The sequence below is a fragment of the Gobio gobio genome (genome assembly GCF_949357685.1).
Source record: "Gobio gobio genome assembly, chromosome: 2".
In the NCBI taxonomy this organism is placed as follows: Eukaryota; Metazoa; Chordata; class Actinopteri; order Cypriniformes; family Gobionidae; genus Gobio; species Gobio gobio.
The window spans coordinates 61,067,202-61,089,672 of record NC_137098.1 but is presented as its reverse complement, the minus strand read 5'-3'; the positions used below and the strand labels follow the sequence as shown (position 1 = coordinate 61,089,672).

At 38.1% G+C, this 22,471-nt stretch overlaps 2 protein-coding genes across 3 annotated transcripts in view; both read left to right on the top strand.

Moving 5' to 3' along the window:
- The window catches only part of kirrel1a (kirre like nephrin family adhesion molecule 1a), a 62,164-nt gene extending 52,603 nt beyond the window's left edge, over positions 1-9,561 (top strand). Inside the window, exons 13-15 of one of the 2 annotated variants that reach the window (XM_079811136.1) lie at positions 1,339-1,466; positions 3,513-3,590; positions 5,542-9,561. In XM_079811136.1, coding sequence (XP_079667262.1) covers positions 1,339-1,466; positions 3,513-3,590; positions 5,542-6,162 — 827 coding nt within the window. In that variant the 3' untranslated portion in view covers positions 6,163-9,561. Of the gene's footprint in view, positions 1-1,338; positions 1,467-3,476; positions 3,591-5,541 lie in introns of both variants that reach the window. The other variant, XM_079811135.1, reaches the window with a different exon arrangement.
- A 6,269-nt stretch (positions 9,562-15,830) lies between these two features.
- The window catches only part of ndufs2 (NADH:ubiquinone oxidoreductase core subunit S2), a 28,954-nt gene continuing 22,313 nt past the window's right edge, over positions 15,831-22,471 (top strand). The window contains exons 1-3 of the mRNA XM_079841980.1: positions 15,831-16,018; positions 21,806-21,909; positions 21,993-22,183. Coding sequence (XP_079698106.1) covers positions 15,918-16,018; positions 21,806-21,909; positions 21,993-22,183 — 396 coding nt within the window. The 5' untranslated portion in view covers positions 15,831-15,917. The remainder of the gene's footprint in view (positions 16,019-21,805; positions 21,910-21,992; positions 22,184-22,471) is intronic.

The following is a 22,471-nucleotide window of genomic DNA, read 5'->3' as shown; positions in this document are numbered from 1 at the left end:
TGTAATTCAATTTCATACTTAAATGCTGCTGTACAGCTCTGAGCTGACAGTGAACATCTTTATATATATTTATTTTATATTATACTATACTCTAGGAATATGTACAAGGTTTTTTTTTAAAGTAAAGTTTTAAGTTTAAGTTTTACAATTATTTTAAGTAGAATAAAGAAAGAGTATTGCAATATATATATATATTTTTTTCTCAACCTCTTGCTGTTCCTGTCGCTTATGAATAGAAAAGCAAAAAACAAGGTTGTGACAAGCCATCAGAACCAAACCGAACCGAAGAGAAATGTTCTAAAATTGGAAATAAAGTGCCTAATGAACACTAGATTATCCATATCCTAATAATAAAAGCATTTATTGGGTAGGGGTTGGGGTAGGTGTAGGGAGGGCTTTTATTGTCCCATTAAGGCAGCACCCATTTAATAATTGTAATAAATATAATAATTTACACTCTATGCTATTATTGCATCCTGTTAATGTACAACAATACTGAGGTGCAAATAGTATGTATCTGTCAAAATAAAATATAAATAGCATCTAATTACTATTTACACATATTGCAAAGAACTGCTACTTTTACATGGTGTAAATAGAATATACCACTATTTTCACTTAGTCTAAATAGCATCTATCGCTAAGAAAATATGCCATTTTCACATTTTTATTTTAGTATATTTTAAAAAGGTAATTTATTCCTGTGATGCAAAGCTGAATTCCTGTAATGAAAGTCTTCAGTGTCACATGATCCTTCAGAAATCATTCTAATATGATGATTGGGTGCTGCTTAACATTTTTGGAAAACTGATTTTTTTTTTTATTTGAAGCACTGTTTTTGAAGAGTGTGCATGTGCGTACGTGCTCTAGTCCACAAGAACGAGCCTATGATTGAATCTGGAAATAAAGCAAAATTACTTCGAAAAATGAGTTCGTCCTCAGATGCCATGTCTGTAATTTATAGCAAAATTTAAATCATTAACCAACGTGGTTGAATGACAAATTTGCAACAATACGGTTTCGGGAAAAAGTCGTGACTATGCATCATACCAAGGCAGTTAAGCAGCAAATTACGTCGTTGTACGGAAAACGCACCCCTGTCTAGTGAGCTGTGTAAAAATAAATCTAATCCAACAATAATCTGAAATAGTGAGTCTTTCAAACAGCAACATGCACATTTGTCTTTGAGAATGTAGAGGCAAAAAGTGCCTTTAAAAACTCACAAAACCCAAGGGCAGTCAGCCATATTTAAGAACATCAATAATAGCCACAAAGACGTCAAAAACATGTTTGTAGCAGCAATGAATCTAGTGGTTTACTGGGATGTTTACTTTCCAGGTCGTCGAGGGGTCACGCTCGGCAAGCCAGATATCAAGGTAGAGACCATAAACAAAGAGACCCACAGCCTGGAGGAAGACTCGGGTAGCGTCTCCACTGCAACACGCATGGTTAAGGCCATGTACTCTGTGAGTACTTTTGACAACACGACAGCAATAACCAAAGGCTGTAGAGGGACTTTGAGATCATGAAGTAAAATAGTTTCATTATTTAAAATAAGGTAGTACTTAACCTGAAAACACATTTTTTTGTAATTATTCTGCACTGGTAACACTTTATACCGTCAGTTTACTTGAGATATACTACTAACTATAAATACCTTTGTAGTAAATAGTAACTAGCAGTCATTAGAGTATTAGTAGACTCTCTGCTTAATATCTGCTAACACTTTATTTTGATGGTACAGGTCAACTTATTCTACTAACACTAACCTAATAGTCTACTAATACATGTAACAGCGTTTTGTAATTTAATGACAAAATAAAAGGGTTACACTTTATTTTAAGGTGTCCTTGTTTATGAAAATGTTAACGATTACAAACGGGGTTACATCTGAATATTTTCTGTAAAAAGTTAGGATATGTTGAATAATATTAATCTGTTGCTTTGCCTGTTTTTGAGTGCACAATGCCATTTAAAGGCCGTTTAGTAAAGCTATGCTATTCTGATGCTTTTGATTGGCTCTCTTGTTTGAATTTGCAGCGCATCACGTCTGCCAATTACATCAATTCACATTGCCTTTAGGCTACAACCTGTCTCAGAGTTGCTACCATGGCGAGTGATAAAAATGTGTTCCAGTGCTGGATATTTCTAAATCATTTCATCCAGAAATCTGTATTTAACCTCAGAATAATTCAAGTGCTGAAGGATTTTGAAAAAGTCTGACAGTAATCAGTGTTGAAAACTACTGTAAGGTTAACCCTGCCTGGTTTAGATGTTTGAAAATGATAATCAGTCGGAAACATTTGTTCGAAATTTAAAAAAATAATCAAATGTAATCATTAATAAAGTAATTGAAATAATTACACTACTTATTATATTTTAAATAGGGTAAATTGTAATCTGTAACCTATTACATTTCCAAAGTAACCTTCCCAACACCGCTCTAATGAGAATTAGACATTTATAGTATAATGTCTACTGTGGACTATCGAAATAAAGTGTAACCCTCTATTGCTTTAAAGAATTTTGTTGAGATGAGCTAAGTTCAAACTCATGAACAGTTCTGTTGCTCACAACTACTACATTTTGTCAAGAATATTATCATTTATCGTTCTGAAAAGATCTGGACTTCTTTTGTAAAATGTAGAAAGGATCATTTGCATAATATTCATTTTATTAAAAATATGGTAATATTGAGTAAAAATGTATCTTGATTCAATGTCGTGTCTTTTTCCAGTGGTAATTGTGCCTTGTCTTGTGAAGATGATACAACAACACTGACACTAACTATTTCATTGATAACGCTGAAATATACACTTAATTATTACTTGTGACCAGAAGATTTGATCTGTATGAATAAATTGTACCTACAATTATTCAGCATTATTTCACTGACACAAAAGCTGCTTTCAATTGATCTACATTTCTGTCATGAAACTCTAGATGGTGCAGGCTGATTGGTCTTTAACTCTGCTGGCAATCACATAATTCTGTATAGGGCACAGCTGATTGGTTCCTGCTGTATCAGTAGCCAATGAGCTCACTGCTCAACCTTCAAATACTTTGAAAGGCATTTGCTGTAGCAGTAACAGCGCTTTCAGAAACCTTCCACCTTCCCCAGCTCCACCTGTATATATATCTGCAATTGGTAATTCATGTACACTATAGCAGATCTATTCCGCCAAGACCAAACATATCAACATATCCATTACCATGCCAAACACAGAGTTGTCATGACAGAAAGACACTTTAACATTTTACAAAAAACTATTACTAATCACCTTTACTTCCTCTAATGTATTTCCTCTCAAATAACATTTCCAAAGCTAAAATTAATCCTTTTTCTCTCTCAACCTCCCTCTCTTCCTTTATATCCTTCCTCTCTTTTCTTCTTCTTATCTCCTGTTGGTTTTCCTCCCCTCTTACGTTGCATCTCTCTCCCCCTCTTGGTTGCTCTCTTGTCGTTTATGGTTTAGTTTTTACCTTCTGTGACCCTCTCTCCCTCCTCCCAGCCTTTTAAAGATGACATTGACCTCAAACAGGAGTTACGCAGTGACACGCTGGACACCCGCCAGGACTACGAGCTCAAGGTGAATAGACACACTTCCTATGCTTCACACACTAACACAAGTGATATATGACCTGTATTGTGTTTTAGAAAAACAGGCAGCTTCTATAGACCTCCACAGTCAGGTTCCACACGCAAAACTTCCATTCATTTCTCCGTAGAGAAATTTGCAACATTGTATTAACTACCAATGACTACCAAAATGTTGTATTAATTTTATAATGGTCAAGAAAGTTTGTTTTTTCCCCTCTGATTTTCAGTTATTCATTCAGTTGTTTTGTTCGGTTCGGTTCAGTTCATGGCTTAACATTTTTATTTTTTTTATAATCGCTATGGAGAAAATGAATGGGAAACATATTTCCAGACCCAAGACAGTGGTTCTAATGCATTTTTTTTTTAAATCCATAGTTTCTACAGTGGGGTCTATATGATGTAAATGCTTTATAAAATCTCTATGCTCACCCTAGCAATACTGTGAAATTAGCCATTACTCCAGTCTTCAGTGTCACATGATCCGTGAGAAATCATTCTTACATGCTGACTTGGTGCTCAAGAAACATTTCTTATTATTATCCATGTTGAAAACAGTTCATAATTTTGTGTGGAAAAAGTGATACGTGTTTTCAGGAGTCTTTGATAAATATACAGTTACTATTTCTTTTGATTCATTTAATGCCTTTCTTAATAAAATAAATATAATTTTTTATTACTCGCTTTTGTGTTTTGCCTCCCTCCGCCATTTTACGCTAGCGCGAGAAGCACGTATGTAGCCGCGTTTCCATTACAGGTTTGTGCAAAACTTTTGTGATATTTTCTTAATGTCGATAAAAGAGTATTGCGAAATGACGGCGTTTCCATTTACCGATGTTATGTGACTAAAACGTATTTTTGTTTCCTCTCGCGATAAGTCATTCCAAAAATTATGCTTACGTATGTTGGTACGTTTACTTATATCCCAGCCACTGCACTAGCCATTGTTTTTAATCGAAGGCGTAGGCGTGTTATCCAAGCATTAATGAAAGCACCTTATACTTGGGAGCGTCCACGTATGGGGTGTTTGTGGGTGTTTCTCATTTGTGGTCTCATTCCTGCGTAATGATCAAGGAATTTTGCTGCTGTACTATGGGTGCAGCGGCGCAATGATATTACGCAGCGCCTGAAAATAGTCCCCAGCACGCTCTCTGTGCAAGGTTGTCACGTTGGTTATGTTGACGGAAGTTAGCCTATTTTCAGGCTATTGTAATATCATTGCGCCACTGCACTCATGGTACGGCAACAAAGTTCCTTGATTATTACGCAGGAATGAGAGTATAGTTCCTAACCATATCGGTCTAGAAAATCGCAACTTTTCATTTTCCGTCGTTCTTAGTACACAATGTAGCTAGACACATCACAACATGTAAATAGGAAAATGTTGGCATTATTTTGTCACTTATTGAGCAGTAGGCTAGCTGGAGCCGTTTACCTCCAGTCTTTGTGCTAAGCTAGGCTAGCGGTGGGTGCGTCAGACAGAGCTATGGCACGCATGGAGATGAGAATGGTATGTATGGACTTAGCTAAAGTCCCAAAAAGTCGGCGTGTTCCTTTAAAAAATAACACACTTTTACATACGCCAGGTGACCTGTAAATGCGAAAAAACTGTTTCCATTGCAGTTTTGCGAAAATTTCCTTTTTCAAATTGCCTGAAAATCCACCTCATGCGAGCGTAAAAACTTTTTTGTGATATATGGGAGTTTTTGTGAAATGGGCGTATTTTAAATTTTAAATTTGCGCAATTTGAAGGGTAATGGAAAAGCGGCTTGTGACGAATGATGTCAGAGAAACGTCAGTAGGCTATACTCGATTATGATCTATTACTGCATCGATGCAACAATTAATTTCAACACCCCTATTAGTGTGAATATGTTTGTACATAGCACTTTTCGTTTTTGTCAAAAAAAAAAACGTCACTGAAGATTTTACCTTCTTTACAGGACCCAACAAACGGCTACTACAACGTGCGAGCTTCCACCCATGATGAGGGACGTCCCGCTTCCCGATCCATGCACTACTCAGACTATCGCACCACCGGCCAGCCAGGGGGCGCTGCGGCCGTGGTTAGCAGTAGCTCTGGAGCTCCTGGAGCTACGGCAGGTCCGGGAACACCAAGCAGCTTGGCTCCAGGGTCACGAGCGGGCTGCTACGATCCTCGTCCTCCCTCTAGACTCTCACACAACAGCTATGCCCAATTCAACACGTTCACCCGCGCTGGGCAGTCCCAGCAGCCTCCGCCCAGTTCTGGCCCACAGACTAGCGACTTCCCTGCTGAATGCAGCCTCTTGGACTCTACCGCTCAGCTTGGATACGAAAATTATGGCTACCCGTCGCACTATCCGGCATTTAGGATGGGTTTTGCTCCTCCCAGCCTCGCCCCGTTAGAAGGGGGGCCGGCTTATGAGATGTACGGGGTCGGGCCGAACGTTGGCGCAGGAGGCGGGACCGGAACCCCAGAGACTGGACTTGGGAAATATGGCAGTTCCACACGGTTCTCATACACCTCCCAGCATTCCGATTACTCCCACCGACACACACAGAGGATGCAGACACATGTGTAAGAGAGAAGCATCACGTGTACGTAACGCAAGTTACGCTGATGTTAATGCCGATATCGGCCATATAAGTACACACACTTACACAGATACACGGGATGAACACGGAGGGCGAAGCTCAAAGTAAACACAGGCCGAGAAAAGAGAACGGGATGCAGGGCAAGAGCGTCTTAGCATTTATTTCTCAGCTGCAGGAGCTGAAAGCGAAAGTCACAATCAAGAAAGACTGATGTTTAGAAAAGATCTAATAAAAGATTGATCAATTCTGAATGCTTTTAATAAGCATGATCACAAAGGTGATTCCTGAGAAATGAAGGGTGCCTCTTATAGGCTTATAGTCTGTTTAACAGTGGTCTCTCACAGAGATGGTCATATGAGATACATGTATGAATTCTCTTCAATGGCTTCTTCAACTTCTCTCCTTAAGCTTAGTAGAGCTTAAAATTACATTTAATGGCAAACTGCACAATGTACAGTAAGGTCCAAAAGTCTGAGACCACAATTTCTTTTTCATTTTAAAATAAACTGAAAGTTTCAGCATTTAAAAAATGTAAAATTAAATAATACATTTAAGACAGGGAAAGCTAAACGAAGCAGAAATGTATAAGGTTCTACACTATTTCTAGGTCACTAATCAAATGTAAGTCACGATTTCCTTTCTTCCATTAAAGGCCGAGGTGATCTTGGATCATCTGTAGGCACTTTAGAAAAAAATCTGTATAATTGATTTAAATATGGTAATAATAAATGTACCATATTAAAAGTCATTAAAGCAGGAGGCCTCAAGATGACTTAAATCAAGCATTAAATTAAATTAAAACTGAGATATTTCTTATTTTTTTAAGTAACCCCTCAACATCTTATTTTTTCTTTGAAGAGCCTACAGCCTTGAAAAACATGGACATACTTATCATTTTTAAGACCTTGAAACTTAATAAACTTGTATAACTCCATGGCCATTTTTATAATGAATAGACAATTTTATCTAGTTAACGCCGAGCACAAAAATATTTCATTAGGCAGAATATGCGAGTAAAAAAATATTAGAAAAAAAATCCCTTTCCAGTAATTCATGAACAACTGAAAAAAATCATAGGTCGTCGAATATTGTTGTGGACAATGAGGGTGGGGGGGTTGTTAAAAAGGTTACCACTGCATTAAAGTAACTGTGTGTACACCGGACACAAGCGGCGTGATGTGACGGGACAAAAGACAATAGAACCCATTATAATCAGTGAAGCTGTCTACACCAACACTACACTGTGATGGGTCGCATCAGGTGTAGACACGGTGTGATACTGCATTCTTATTGGTAGCATGAATCAAATTCACCAAAATATTTAATAATCAAAAACATAATGGGCGAGAGATGTGTAGAACTTTTCACTAAAAATTTTCTAAATGAAAAATTATACATATATGGATATTAGAGAAGATCTTTAGACCCCACTGTACACAAATGCCAGCATCCCAAATATCCAAATATCTTTGATTATTGTTAGGGATGCACCGATATGAACATTTTGGCCGATACCGATAATTCTTTATATTTGAAAGATGAAAACCGATATATTGGCCGATAAGTCTAAATCCAAATTTGTATATACTTTTTGAGAGCCTGATTACAAAAACAAAAGTCTCACCATTAAAAGCCATGTCCCAAGCACACAATTATAATGTTCTCAATGTAATTTTATGTAGCCTATATGACAGATTTGTGCTGCACATGTTGTACTTAACTCTATTTTCCTTTTTTGAAGTGATTCCAATCATATTTCAAGAAATTCAAAGCCATCATGGCGAAATGAAGTGTCTCAGCTGAAGGAAATAATCCATTATTTATTCAGCTTATATATATCAGCCATATTTTCTTATCAGGCTAAAAACGGTAACATTATAAATTAACAAATATCGGCTGATACCGATATGGTGGCCGATATATCGGGCATCCCTAATTATTGTTTTCCATTTATTCTCAAATGAAAGTCTGCGGAGCACAAGATACTCATACTATACTCTTGATCACCAAAGCAACAGTCTTTGAGTCTAGAAGACTCTATTACTCTGTGTAAATCAGCATCTACCTGGCTATCCAGCTTGCTGAGCTACCTCGTGAAACAGGTTAGTAGCCTTCCAGTGCAGCGACCAACTCGTGTCAGCGCAGAAAGGCACTCCTCTCCATTTAAAAAGCACTTTTGAGCATTTGCAATAAAACACATTACCCTTTAAATTTCAACACGACAGAGACCAGTTGAGGAAGCCATTTAACCGTTTTCAGACGTGGCCATTTAGTTCACTATCGTACAAATAGTTCAGAACCATGGAATATATACAAATCTATATACATATTCATATACAGGAATGCCCCACTCTTTTCCATGGTGCTTTTGTTGTGGGGTCATTGTTTGCACTGCATTCCAGTATTCTAGCTTAGATTACCCTCATAATCGATATGTAATCTCTCATTTGCACACTAGGCTAGAGCGTTTTCTCTCTGTTTTGAATATTACCGAAAATCTTCTTTTTTTTGTCATATTTCTGTAAGTGATTCTGGACCAAAGGTTCAACGTTAGAGTATCAGTCTTTATTTGGGTGATATTCACCTCAACGAACAAGAAAATATGCAGATTTGTTTGTTATCGTTGTTTGCGAATTTATTCGGTCGCTAGTGACCCAGAGTTTTCTTTTTTCCTTTTTTTTTTTTGAGGGTTGGGAACAGCAGAGAAGGTCTTAAAGGTATAGTTCACCCAAAAATGTCAATTCTGTCATTGTTTACTCACCCTCATGTCGTTCCAAACCCGTAAGACCTTTGTTCATCTTCGGAATGAAATCCGAGCACTTTCTGACCCCTCCATAGACAGCAACGTTATCAACACTTTCAAGGCACAGAAAGGCAGTAAAGACATTGTTAAAATAGTCATGTGACTCCAGTGGTTCGAACTTAATATTATGAAGCGACGAGAAGTTTTTGTGCACCAAAAAACAAACAAAAATAACGACTTTATTCAACCATTTCTTCTCTTCTGTGTCAGTCTCTGATGCTGTTCACGTTGTAAACACATTGCAGCACTTCCGGGTTCTACGTCAGAGCGGTGGCTCTGTATTGGCCAGCTCCTGATTCAGCATCACACGCATGCGTTGTGGTGCTTCGGTGAACATAGGGGTGTTCGATTCCAGGCTTCTTGGATTCGACTCCGACTCTATTTACTTTACTTCAAAAAAGAGTCAGGAATAATACAAGATTGCAGTCGTTACACACTTAATTCATTTATTTTAAAATCCCCTGATTAAAACAACACTTTTAGTGTGTCTGTCCAAATAAAACTAGTCCAATTTAGCGATGATTAGTAGCCATCAACGTTGCTACCTGTTGCTGATACCTAATTTTACAGAGGGAAAAGTCACAAAAAAAACATCCGTGGTTGAATATTATGTCATAATTAAATAAACGTGAAAGAAGGCATTCTTTAATGAATTTATCTTATGGCTTGTTTCCACTGAGCGGTGCGGTACAGTAATATTCAGGACCCTAAACCCTGATCCGGCTTGTGTTTCCACCTCCAAACAGCACCCTTACTTGAAAGACGTGGTGTAGCGCTCAACGTCATTCTCGCATGAAGAAGAAAGCAACACAGTAAACAACAGTGGATGACATACAGCAGATCTTGTTCTCGGCATGTGGCTGTTTGTCACAAGAAGACACGCTTTGTTTGAGCAAAGGTTGCAAGGAAAATCACAGTCGAAAGAACATGCGCAAGTGACGATTCTCTGTCAACCAATCAACATTTCTGCAGTGAGTCTAGCTCCACCCTTTAAATGGTAAATGGACTGCATTTATATAGCGCTTTTAACAGACCTACGGCCATCCAAAGCGCTTTACATTTGCCTCACATTCACCCATTCATACACTCATTCACACACCGACGTCAGCAATGCAAGGCGCAATCCAGCTCGTCGGGAGCAGCTGGGGTTAGGTGTCTTGCTCATGGACACCTCGACACTTGGTCAGGTGGAACCGGGGATCGAACCACCAACCTTCCAGTTTGTAAACAACCTACATGAACCACTGCCGCCCAGTACTGCACTACTGTGCTAGGTACCCCAACGAAGGGTGCCAAATAATGGCTCGTTTCCACTGAGCGGTACGGTACGGTACGGTACGCATTTATTTGCATTTCCACTGTCAAAAGTTGTGACTGGTACCAAAATGCCGAACCGTACCGTACCACTTTTTTCGGTGCCCTTCCGTTGCAGTACCTAGCACAGTGGTACGGTACTAAAGGGTGGAGCTAGACTCACTGCAGAATGCTGATTGGTTGACAGAGAATCATCACTTGCGCGTGCGACGGGGGATCGACAACGTCAACCGATGCTTTCCGTCATACACCACACCTATCAAGTGACGTTGATTACTTCTTTCCGGCATACACCACGCCTATCAAAAAGGGTACTGTTGGCAATGGAAACGCTCGCCCAATTCATGGTTTACCGAACCGTACCGTACTGTACCGTACTGCTCAGTGGAAACGAGCCATAAGTGGTACGGTTCGGAATTAGGGTACCATTCACAACTTCTGACAATGGAAACGGAAAAAATTGCATACCGTACTAAACTGAACCTTACCGTTCAGTGGAAACAAGCCATTATTATAATAGTCAGGTGATGGCGCTAACTAGATGCTAGATGCTGCTAAAAATCACACACTGCACCTTTAACTTGATCCAAGCACTTTTTAAGACAATGATCATGTGCGTACATGATCATTGTCTTAAAAAGTGCTTGGATCAAGTTAAAGGTGCAGTGTGTGATTTTTAGCTGCATCTAGTGGTGAGGTTGCATCCCCCCTCCCTTTCGGAGCACATAGAGAAGCTACGGTGGCTGACCCGGGACGAAGATGTCGTCATCTGAGACTGCAGAGAGTAGCTAGACCTCTGTATATAAGTTTGTCCCTTTAGGGCTACTGTAGAAACATGACAGCGCAAAATGGCGACTTCACTGTAAGGGGACCCGCGGTGTGTGGAGATAGAAATGATTAATTCTAAGGTAATAAAAACATAATGGTTCATTATGTAAGGTCTTTATACACCACTGAAAACATAGTTATGTATATTATATTGCATTTCTGTCAATAGACCCTCATAAATACTACACACTGAAGCTTTAAAGACACGCTACTAAAAGTAATACAATATATACAATAATGCACACTTATTGATGTGTTTATTCTTTATTTGAGTTTTTTATGATTAATGATTATGAACACAAGGTTAACTATGGAAAGTAAGCTACATGTAGGATAAATATATGTGACAAAGTTTCTGCGACAGCTTTCTGACACGGTGTAATATGTCAGTGTCCGAGTTCCTCATGTTGTTCACTCCTTGCTTATATAATGCACTCAATCGCCATGCACTACATAAGGATTAGAGAATCAGTGAACAAATGAGCGAATCTAGCACAGCAACAGAGTCGACAACGAGTGTGCTGGAGTTGACCCCGACTCTGGAGCTATGCAGAGTCGAGGAATCGACTCTTTTGGAGTCGACTCCCCATCACTTCATGAACAGCGTCGGAAGGGGGTCGGATTTCATCAAAAATATCTTAATTTGTGTTCCAAAGATAAACGAAGGTCCTACAGGTTTGGAATGAAATGAGAGTGAGTAATTAATGACAGAATTTCCATTTTTGGGTGAACTATCCCTTTAAACTGATCCAGCCTTAGGTATCTAATCTCACCCTTACTGATCTGAGATCAGGCTGCTATCACATTCGTCTTAAAGATTACAAAGATCAAATTGGAACTAATTTAAGGTCAGAGGTCTGGAGTGGTAATTTAACGTCTCGCGCCCCAGACTTTGTTGTTGTGAAGTTTGAGATCGGAGAGTCTTTCGCTCACTTATTCACACAGACACACACCTGATATTTGTGCCAAACACAGACAATTAACTTGAAGTATTTCCCGCCAATTACGAAAAACTACCTTACGGGGACCAGAGGTGGTCTTTGGCTATGAACCGTCTTCAACAGGTTTTGAAGGATGCCGTTGTCAAAGCAATGACGGCTGAGGATGAAGACAATCCCTCGGAACGGTGAGATGCTCTCTGCGACTAGTTTTCGTCTTCGTCCACGTTTCAAACGAGCCCTGTAAATACTTCCCATGTGTAATTCCGACTTCAAGTATTATTTGACATCATCCAATGTGATGCACTCTTTAAATGCAGTATTGATATGTTTTTAATTGCGTGAAGAAGGCCGACAAACACTATAGCGATGGTACTTTCTGGCTCGGTACGGTACAAAGCGGACGATTGGTTGGAGCCTGTGCGATATCAAGAGTGTTCAGGAGGATCCGGAAACATCTTGAGCTGCCAATCACTCATCCTTTATACTGATGGCCTGGGGAAAATCTTGTGGGACATCATGTGACCCGCTGGACAGTATTTGCATTCCCCGCCCCATCGAAGAACTTGAAGTTCCACGAAGACGAGAAAGAAGGAATATATGAAGGAGTGAACAAAAAGAGTGGCCTTAGGAAAACATGACTTTTATATTCCCTCACTTTATAAACCGGCTTAAGGCCAGAGGAGTGCGTGCAGATGAAGGTATGCGTGTTTTTGTGTGTGCGACTGAGTATATGAAAACCTTTATGTAATCCGTTCATTTACTTCTCTCACGTTCCTGCTCCAATACTTTTCTTCTGCTGGTAGGAGTGTATCCTGTATAATTGTGTCTTAGAAAATAAACGTTGACCTTACTGTACTGTTCTTGGTAGCTGAAAAATGTTTGACAGATGTACAACAAAAGTTATTGATTTTTTTTTTATTTCCCTTTGATTTTTTCCAATATTTTTTAAAAATGTTACGTAATTATTTTTTCACAGTATATCAGAAATAAAAGCACTGTTTTTCTAAGAATCAATGAAGTATTGAATGCGTGGTTTATATACACACTCATACACATACATTTAGCGTTCATTATTGTGTTTGAGAATGTGATTTCTATAGCATTAGTTTAATTACAAACTGGTGTCAGCTACGAGATATGAAAAATATGAGAACATTATTTATAGGATCACATACAATTTTCGTGAATACAGTAATATAGGCCCAATTTTAAAAGAATATTCCTTAAGGACCTGTCCACTAATTAATTACTAGCTACTAATTGCATATTCAACAGTCTAATTAGATTACTGTACTAATTACTCTCCCTAAAGTATTGGATTACTTCTTATTACTAATTCTTTTCTAAATCCCATATCAACCTGGAACAGTTGAACAATACAAGGATAGACACGAAACTGCACTTGTAATTCTTTCAAAAAAACTATTTACTGTACAATTGCATAAATTATTCTTGAGCTGACCAACGTATTACATTAAAAACATACATTTCAACATTAAAGATGCACTATGTAACTTCTCCGTCCGCTAGAGGTCGCTCGCCTATTCAAAACAAAGGCGGAACTTGATGACTTGTAGACATGTGGTCTTCACCTCACAGCCGGTGGAAAAGAATCGGGATAGGACTTGGGCAGAAATCATGTTCATGGATGTGATTATTAACATTACTGTAGTCTGAAGCAGAGCAGGACGAGTGTTGTGGAGCTGAGCAAGGCCGCTGGAGCGATTGTTAATAAGATGAACACAACACACGCCTTGCGAGCAGCGGGACTTTTATTATGACACAGTCGCCGGCGCCACTTCCACTTTTCCGGTCATGAGTATGAGGTAACACATATCATATTAGATACATCTGAGTGTGTTGAAAATTATGTTATGACATTACTATGTGCGTCCATTCTGCGGCTGCTATGACACTTGTTCACACTGCAGTGAGAGTAAAGCACGAAACCGAGGGTAACACAGATATGACGCAATCGACAGGCGACTTCCTCACACGTCCCGGTTCCTTGGTTAAAATAGCAATTTTCTCATGATTTACAAATAGTTGGAAACATTTGGGATATTGTAAGTACTCAACTGAACAAAATATAAAACACTGGCCTAGTGGTTTTTGGATATTTTACTGATTTTTTTTTAACATAGTGCACCTTTAAATCCACTATAGAAATGTTCTATAGTCTAGTATTTAATGCAATTACATCAGAAGTAACTGATAAAATTACAGAAAAATTGAGAGTAATCCCTTCGATTATTTTTTCAAGGGAAAAGTAAATAGATTACTTAGTTAATTACACCCAACACTGACTACACATTATACAGCCTTGGGGTTTAATGTTGATGAAAGTCTCTTATAGTACAGTACTATTAACAGCAATATTGTGACATTATTACAATTTAATATAACTGATTTCTGTTTTTATATGTTTTAAAATATAATTTATTCCTGTGAGCAAGCTGAATTTCAGCATGCATTCTAATATAATTCTAATATGCTGATTTGCTGCTCAAGAATTTTTTTTAATTATTATCAATGTTGAAAACAGTTGTGCGGTTTAATATTTTTGTGGAAACTAGTGTTTTTTTTCAGGATTCTTTGATTAACAGAAAGTTTGAATCAACTGAATTTCTTTGAAATATAAATCTTTTGTAATATTATAAATGTACTTACTGTCACTTTTGATCAATTTAATGCATCCTTGATGAATATAAATGTATTTAAACATATAAGTAAAGTAAAGAAAGTATTCATTTATTTTAAAAATCATCTTACTGACTCCAAACTTTTGAAAGGTGGTGTATATAATTGTCTGCAATAAATATTATATTGATTACATCATATCTGGAAAATTAATTACAAATATCACTAACATAACCATTTATCATGCTAATACTATGTTTACCACAGTACCTATACTGTAACTGCATAGCACGCAGCGACCGGATCTTTGAGTTTGTGAATTGAGTCGATTCTTGAATGAATCAGTCAGTTCGATTTGCCTATCAGTGGCCCTCCAGGTCAGGATCGGCCCTTGTACTGTAACCTAATGTTCAAGCACAACTTTACAATCTAAATATATCGCTACACCCTTTAAATGTGATCACAATTAAAGTTGGAGTGTTTCTGAGTGATAAAAACTAGTAATTTTTGATAAACAGTTTGATTGTTTTAGGTAAACACTTTATCCACACAGATGTTCATTTTTAAAGATTAAACCGCATTTCAACGGATGGAAGAATGATTTGAAGCTATTTACAAAATCTCTTCAATGTATGACGGACAAAAACTTCTTTCTGCTCTGGACTTGTTTATATTAGCCTAACTACTATAAGACACTCACCCCTTTTTATTTTTATTGATTTTTTTAGGCCTATTTAATTTCGAAAATGCTGTATCAACAACATGGAATATGTATTGAAATATGCCATAAATGTTTGTACTTGAGTTCTGTTCAATTAAAACAAATATAATAATTGGCCCTCCAGGTCAGGATTGGACACCCCTGGACTGGTCAAATTCATTGAAAGCACTCGACTCAAAAGAACGATTCGCGCAAGAATCAAATTGGTCCGGTTCTTGTGACTCAGATAATCCGGTTGCAACGATTCTTCAGGAAGATTATTGGTGGAAGATGGCAAACATTTAACAACAAATAGTACCACACCAGCAGCTGCATCTATCCATAAAACTATAACTACTGAGTCGACTGACATCTAGTGGCATTTGTGCGTAGGTATAATGCGCACTGAACCTACCATGTTATCCTCCTACCGACAGACGGCGTTAGAGCCGCAGTAAGACAATCCTCCGTTACCGAATCAACCGCCACAGAAACAGCAGACTGACAGAGGGGAAGATGGCGGCGACAATGCTGAGGTCGCTCTCCAGACTCGGACGTCCTTCAGTCCTTTTAAACAGTAATCTCAGCACTCCAGCCTGTGGTCTGCTTCAGAAGAGGTACACGCATTATATTAATCAATACCGTGACATTCAAGCTTTGGTTTAGTAAGATAGGGTCCTGCTTCTGGCAATGTTATCAGGATTAGATAACCAGTGTTTCTGCGACTTAGAGTTTATGTCAAGCATGGAAATGTACAGTATACTAAACTATAGCCTACCTGTTAATCTTTATTATTGCATGACACTATTTATTTGTCCCCTTACACCAAAGTTTTGACCAACTGCTGAAAATGAGCATGTACGTTAAGTTAGCCGGTGGGGATGAAGCATGACCAGTTAAGAAACAACTCAAAGATTTAAGATTTCGCAGTCTTTTCTTTCAATTACTTGTACATTTTCTTTGCTTTATATATTTTGAAATGTCCAACAACGCAAACATGCTAATATCTGTAGATAAAGTGGCCCATAAAAAGTACTGAAGCCACAACATGTTTGAATGTCATAGCATTAGATAACAAAATACCAAACCAAATGGCAAGACCAAACGTTTTCCTGCAAAACATTTAAGTCAAATGTGATTTGTTGTTGTTGTTTTAATTTTTAAACTATTAATAGAGTTCAAAATGAAGACTTTATTTTTTAAAGAGAAATCAAAACTGATTTTTGTGGAATATTGCAGATTTTATTATAAATGCTTTATCCATGCACATGCTTTTTCTTTTCATTTATATACCCACATAATCTTTAATCAAAATAACTCCCCCCTCCGTCTTATGACATGTTTACTGTCGCGAGGGCGGGACATCCTGTCACTCAAATGAGATTGACCAATAGCAAACCAAAACCGTCCAATCAATTCACGATTGACAATCAAGTCCCACCCTACTTTTTTTTTTTTGGTCTTGTTCGAGAAAGTCACAACAGGGAAGAAAAGGCTCACAACTTCCTTTTCATTCCGACTAATTTTATAACTGTAGATAATTCATAACGTTTAAGTGTAGCTTACCAATAAAAAATGAGGCCACTGTGTAAATAATTTGAAAACTCGCACATCTTGTTCTTGAAGTTTGAGCGTGTATCTCTCAATTTTGATCTTGATTCAGTATCAATTCATATGTATATAGCCTACTGCAATGTTCCCTCTAATTTCTTTTCTCGCTGAGCAAAACTTTTCTCTATTGGGCGGACATTTTGGTCACCTGAGCAAAAACATTCTTTACCTGTACAGCGTGTGTAAACACACTCACAAAAAAGTGGTTTCATCATGCAGTTATAACTTTTAACTTTAATGTGCCATTTCTATTTTATTTAAACATTGATGTAACTTAGTGCTATATTAAAAAACAAACAAAACCCCCGCCCCCGTTAATTCAGAAGTCACTAAATTAAGCACATTGTACAGTGCAGTTAACTGTTACGTCGTCTTTACCAAGAAATACTATTAAAATCTCCCCCAGGACAGTTCAATTCTTTATAATATAATATGAAAAATTAAGCGATTACACTGAGATGGTTATTAATGTGTTTTTGTACAGTCATTTATTGGCGACAGGCAGCATTAACCCATCTATATTAAATGTTTGTTTATTGCTTATGAATGTCCAAGATTTTCTATATCAGGGGTTTTCAGACGTTTTAATGGCAAGGGTCCCTAAACAATCCCCTTGTGAGATCAATTCTTTATTCGGCTTCCACTATAATACAATTATAATCGCCTATAATAAAAACTAATGGAAGTATTTAAACTGATAGTAGCCTATATTATATCGGTTTAAATGCTTCAATTGTTAAAAAAAAACTAACTGAAGTAATTAAATAGATTTAATAGCTAAATATGTTCAAGGGAACATGTGAACTCTTTTATAGTCATCTAAACATCACTGAAACCCAAACCACACACACATCTATTTAAGCTGACGCGTGTTACTGAGGTGTTTAGAGTTTGCACACTACACTTGTGGTGGGTGTAACTGTAAATGTCTGTTTTGTTACCGTGCTGCCTGTGTCCATCATCTGTTATTTCCACCACTTAATCAAGACACTCTTCTTGAAACCATGATGAGGTTTTATTCCACATCTTTGTGTTTCTTGTTGCCTCTCATTTTGAGCGATTTGGATCGCCAACACGACTCACTGCTGCGTGCTCACACGTGACATTGTCTTTCTATGAAACCTGTAAACCGCATTCACCGGCTCTAACACGATACATTGCTAACTCTATAGCGGTAGAACTGAGCACTGCAATTATGTCTCATTTAAACTACAATCAAATGGATTTCTCCCCACATTTCGCATCTGTGTCTGTCGTCTGCGCGGCCTTTTATTCTTTCTTTTTTACATCCGTGCAGCTTAGAGGGAACATTGGCCTACTGTACATATAAGGAAAAATAAGTTTGCCTTTTTAGCACTATTTTAAACTTTTCTTGGGTCAAATTATATTTGCTCGCATTAATATTCACTTGTGTGCTTATATAAGTATCATTCAAATATTAGGATGTAAGTTATTAACGTTTTAAAATTTCACACATAAAGAACTCTTGTTTGATCATGTCTAAATATGTATTTAAATGCAAAACTTAAAAATAAGTAAGCAGTTATGATTTGCAATACTTTTTTGAGCAACTAGACTAGATAGGCCTACATGTATATTTAATATTATAGAGCCGTGAAAATTATGATTTTTCCAGCCACAAAATTACACTAATTTGCCTCTTTGCATTGGAATTCTCTATTTTAACCTTAATTACTACACTAATTGTAATATAAATAATGTAAAATATTAGAAGGAAAATATATTAAGTGGTCATTAATGGAACATGCTTATTGCACAAATAGCATTTAGTACCCAAAGATCTCCTTAAAATATTCAAGAAATATTATTGATCTAAAATATAGGTTATTTAATTAAAAAATAGTTAAGGTGTATGGTCACATTTGACCACCAATGAGTATAAGTGTGACTAATTAGTAAGGAATACCTGAGGGCTAAATACAAGAAAAACATTAACATTAATGTTAACGATGTTGCATCTCCATCACTCTCCATAATAAAACGATAATGTAAATGTGGTTGACGTAATAATTAGTGCTGTCAGTTAAACGCGTTATTAACGACGTTAACGCAAACCTATTTTAACGGCGTCAATTTTTTTATCGCGAGATTAACGTTCTTTTTGGTCTAACAAACTTTGTAGTTTTTTCACATGCTGTTGCAGCAACTAGTAACGTTAGAAAAACTACAACACCACTCCGGATGTAGCTAGACCGGAAACAAAACATCAGGCACGCTGCGGCTGCCCACACTTGTTTTGGGCCATTAAAACAGTAGACGTGGATGGCAAGCGTGAGACGCCGAAATGAGAAACGTATTATGCCATGGTTTAACTCAGGGGTCTTCAACTAAAAGTGCTTGTCTTGAGCGCTGCTTTCTGCTCTGGTGGTGCATTCACACCGGACGCGAATGAAGCGTTTTGCGCGAGTGATTTAAGTCAATGCAAAGACGCAAATAGACATTCTGCGGCGCGAATTAAGCGGCGTGCATGTCGCGTCATTCGCGTCCGGTGTGAACGCACCTGCATGCTTGACCGCGCGTCTGGGTCTGAACGTAACAGTGAGCATTGCAACGTTAACTGTTTCATTAGCCTACGTCAAAAGGCTTCGCGGTCCGGATTTGGACCGGAGTCCGCTAGTTGGCGACCCCTGGTTTAACTGCACTATAGGCGGAGTCCTAGTTTACCTTGCATGTGCACTTTGTAATTTTATTTTGTATCACCCTGTTTTGATCCCTTAGAAAGGGCTGTTGAAGGGGCTGTTTGTGCAACAAAGTATTTTTTTTCACCCTTTTATTGATGGACAGTGTTACATTGTGTGAGCGATTATTTGCTCCAAGTGTGAATGACTGCTTCAAGTGAGAATGTTGGTGTGAAATCGAACACTACAGTATGCCAATGTTGTTTTCAATAAAACAAACATTTGAACAAAGCAAGCCGATCCACTTTTCTATGTTGATAAGAGCATTAAAATAAGAAAAAATTATGGGACAAAAAGAAATCAAGGGACATTTAGAATAAAAAAAAATGTGCGATTAATTGTGATTAATTGTGAGTTAACTATGGCATTAATGCGATTAATCGCGATTAAATATTTTAATCGTTTGACAGCACTAGTAATAATCAATGCACACTATGCTGTACTCTTTACCAAAACTTGCTGCAAATACCTGTATAGTGAAGCTGTTGTCTATCCGCTTAAGCCATTCAAATGCATTGACACAGCACTAGAAGTATTGAGCGCTCCTCGAACCAGCTAGGGCTGTACGATTCATCGAAAAATGATCTAAACCAAAATTCAGAACCGTATTTTTTCCCATGTCTGTTATTTCAGTTTTAGTCACGTGACTTCGCCCCGTCAGTCACATCAAGTGCAGTTTGAAGGCACACAGAGAGATGCAGGAGCAGTTATTTGTGTATATAGATGCCCAGAATCACTATAGTAAACTGCATGTTTTACACCATTTAAACATTTAAGTTAATTGCCGTTCTTATAGCCTACGCGCTGCCACACACACACACACACAGACGGCGTGCGCAAGCCCCGAAGCCAGATCTCTTTCACCTTCGTCCTCATAAAGTTTGTCAAGTAAATGCGTTTAAAGGCTTGCCAGTTTCAACATTTAAAAGCGATTGTGCGCTATTCAAAAACAACATTACGGAAAACTTATCCGTTCAGTGCTCAGCTTTTTTCTGTGACACAGAGAGCCGAGCCGTGTCGCGTCTCTGACAACGCACGCGTGCCCTGACGGCAGACTCTTTCACCTGCGTCCTCACAAAGCTTTGTCCTTTCTCATTTGTATGTGTTTTAAGGCCTACCAGTTGAACTTTAAAGCGATTTTAGACCATCAAATTTGTATTATGTTGTACTAATGCCTCATATATTGTGACAAACGAACACTCAGAAGCTCGAACATCACGTGATCACTCGAACATCACTCGAAGCTCGAACATCACTCGAACATCACGTGCGCAGAGAGCAGCGCAGAAACAGTGTAAACGCTGTCCTGTGACTAAAGTAAAGTCACTAAAGTAACTTTGAAACTCAACCGTTATAGACATATATTTTAATACCTTTGAAGTAAGTACAAACCACAGCTTCATAATGAATAGAGACGGTATGACTAATTCACACACACAATCACTCTCTCATTAATGCATTCAAAAAAATGTAATGTAGGCCTACAGTGTTAATGTATCTGTATCTGATGTACAACAAGCAGAAATCTGCTCCATAGACAATAACTGCATTTCCTTCAAGTATTTTAAAATCAAAGAAATGCACTTTTTCATTAGAAAAAAAATTCCACCTTTAATAGTAGAAAATATTTTACAGTAAAAACCTTATCAGGAACTTCCTCAAAAACCTTATGAGGGCAAAAAATGGAAAGCAAAAAAAAAGGCAAAATAGTAGTTCATTAATCGTAATCGAAGTAAAATGTTCAATGAATCAAGGTTTTTTATTTTTGGTCAAATCGTTACAGCCCTAGTTTAGGCTACACGTTTCTTTTGTATAGTGTGGGTTTGGTGAATTGTACTAAAACAAACATGTCATGTGTGTACCTCACTTCTCACTGTTGGTTCCTGATGGTTTAAAGGACAAATACTCAATGCCTTGTAGTTTCAAAGAATGGTACAACGGCGTGCACTTTATGTATAAACGTATTTTCTGTTGGTGAGTTGCACACGCAGTGCGCGGAGGCTCGCGCTGCGGAGCCAGGCGAAAGTATAAATCGGGCTTTATGTGTGCAAGTCAGTGACAGTGAAAATCAATGTGTTTTTCCTGTCTGTTCAGGCTGAAGCAATGGCAGCCAGATGTGGAGTGGACAGAGCAGTACGCTGGAGCTGTCATGTACCCCAGTGTCATCACTGAGAAGTGGGCTCCCCCTCCTTGGAACGGTTGGTTTGGTTTTGCCTTCGTGACTTCCACAATCAGCATGTAAGACCAACCACAGTATCGAAAAGATCTTCATCTCTTTCAGATAAGGACCCACCAGCAGAGAAGGAGGTGTCCAACCTCACCATCAACTTCGGACCTCAGCACCCGGCGGCTCATGGAGTGCTGCGTCTGGTGTTGGAGCTCAGCGGAGAGTCGGTGAAGAAATGCGACCCTCACATCGGCCTCCTGCACCGCGGCACAGAGAAACTGATTGAGTACAAGACGTATTTACAGGTACTTAAGAACTACAAACCCTGAAGCATGACACTATATTATCAACTGCTTACTTGAGTGTGAAAATATGTAATTTCTGTTCTAAAATATGAGGAAGAAAATATTAAACAAGGAAGGGACGAAGGATATTGATATGAAGATGTGAAATGAAATTTGCGTGGACAAAGTTTTCTTTTCTGGGATATTTGCAATATATCGTAATATGTTTTTTGCAATACTCTGCATATCACAAAGCGCTTAAAATCTCTATCACATCTAGGCATACGAATCGTGATAATATCACCTCTG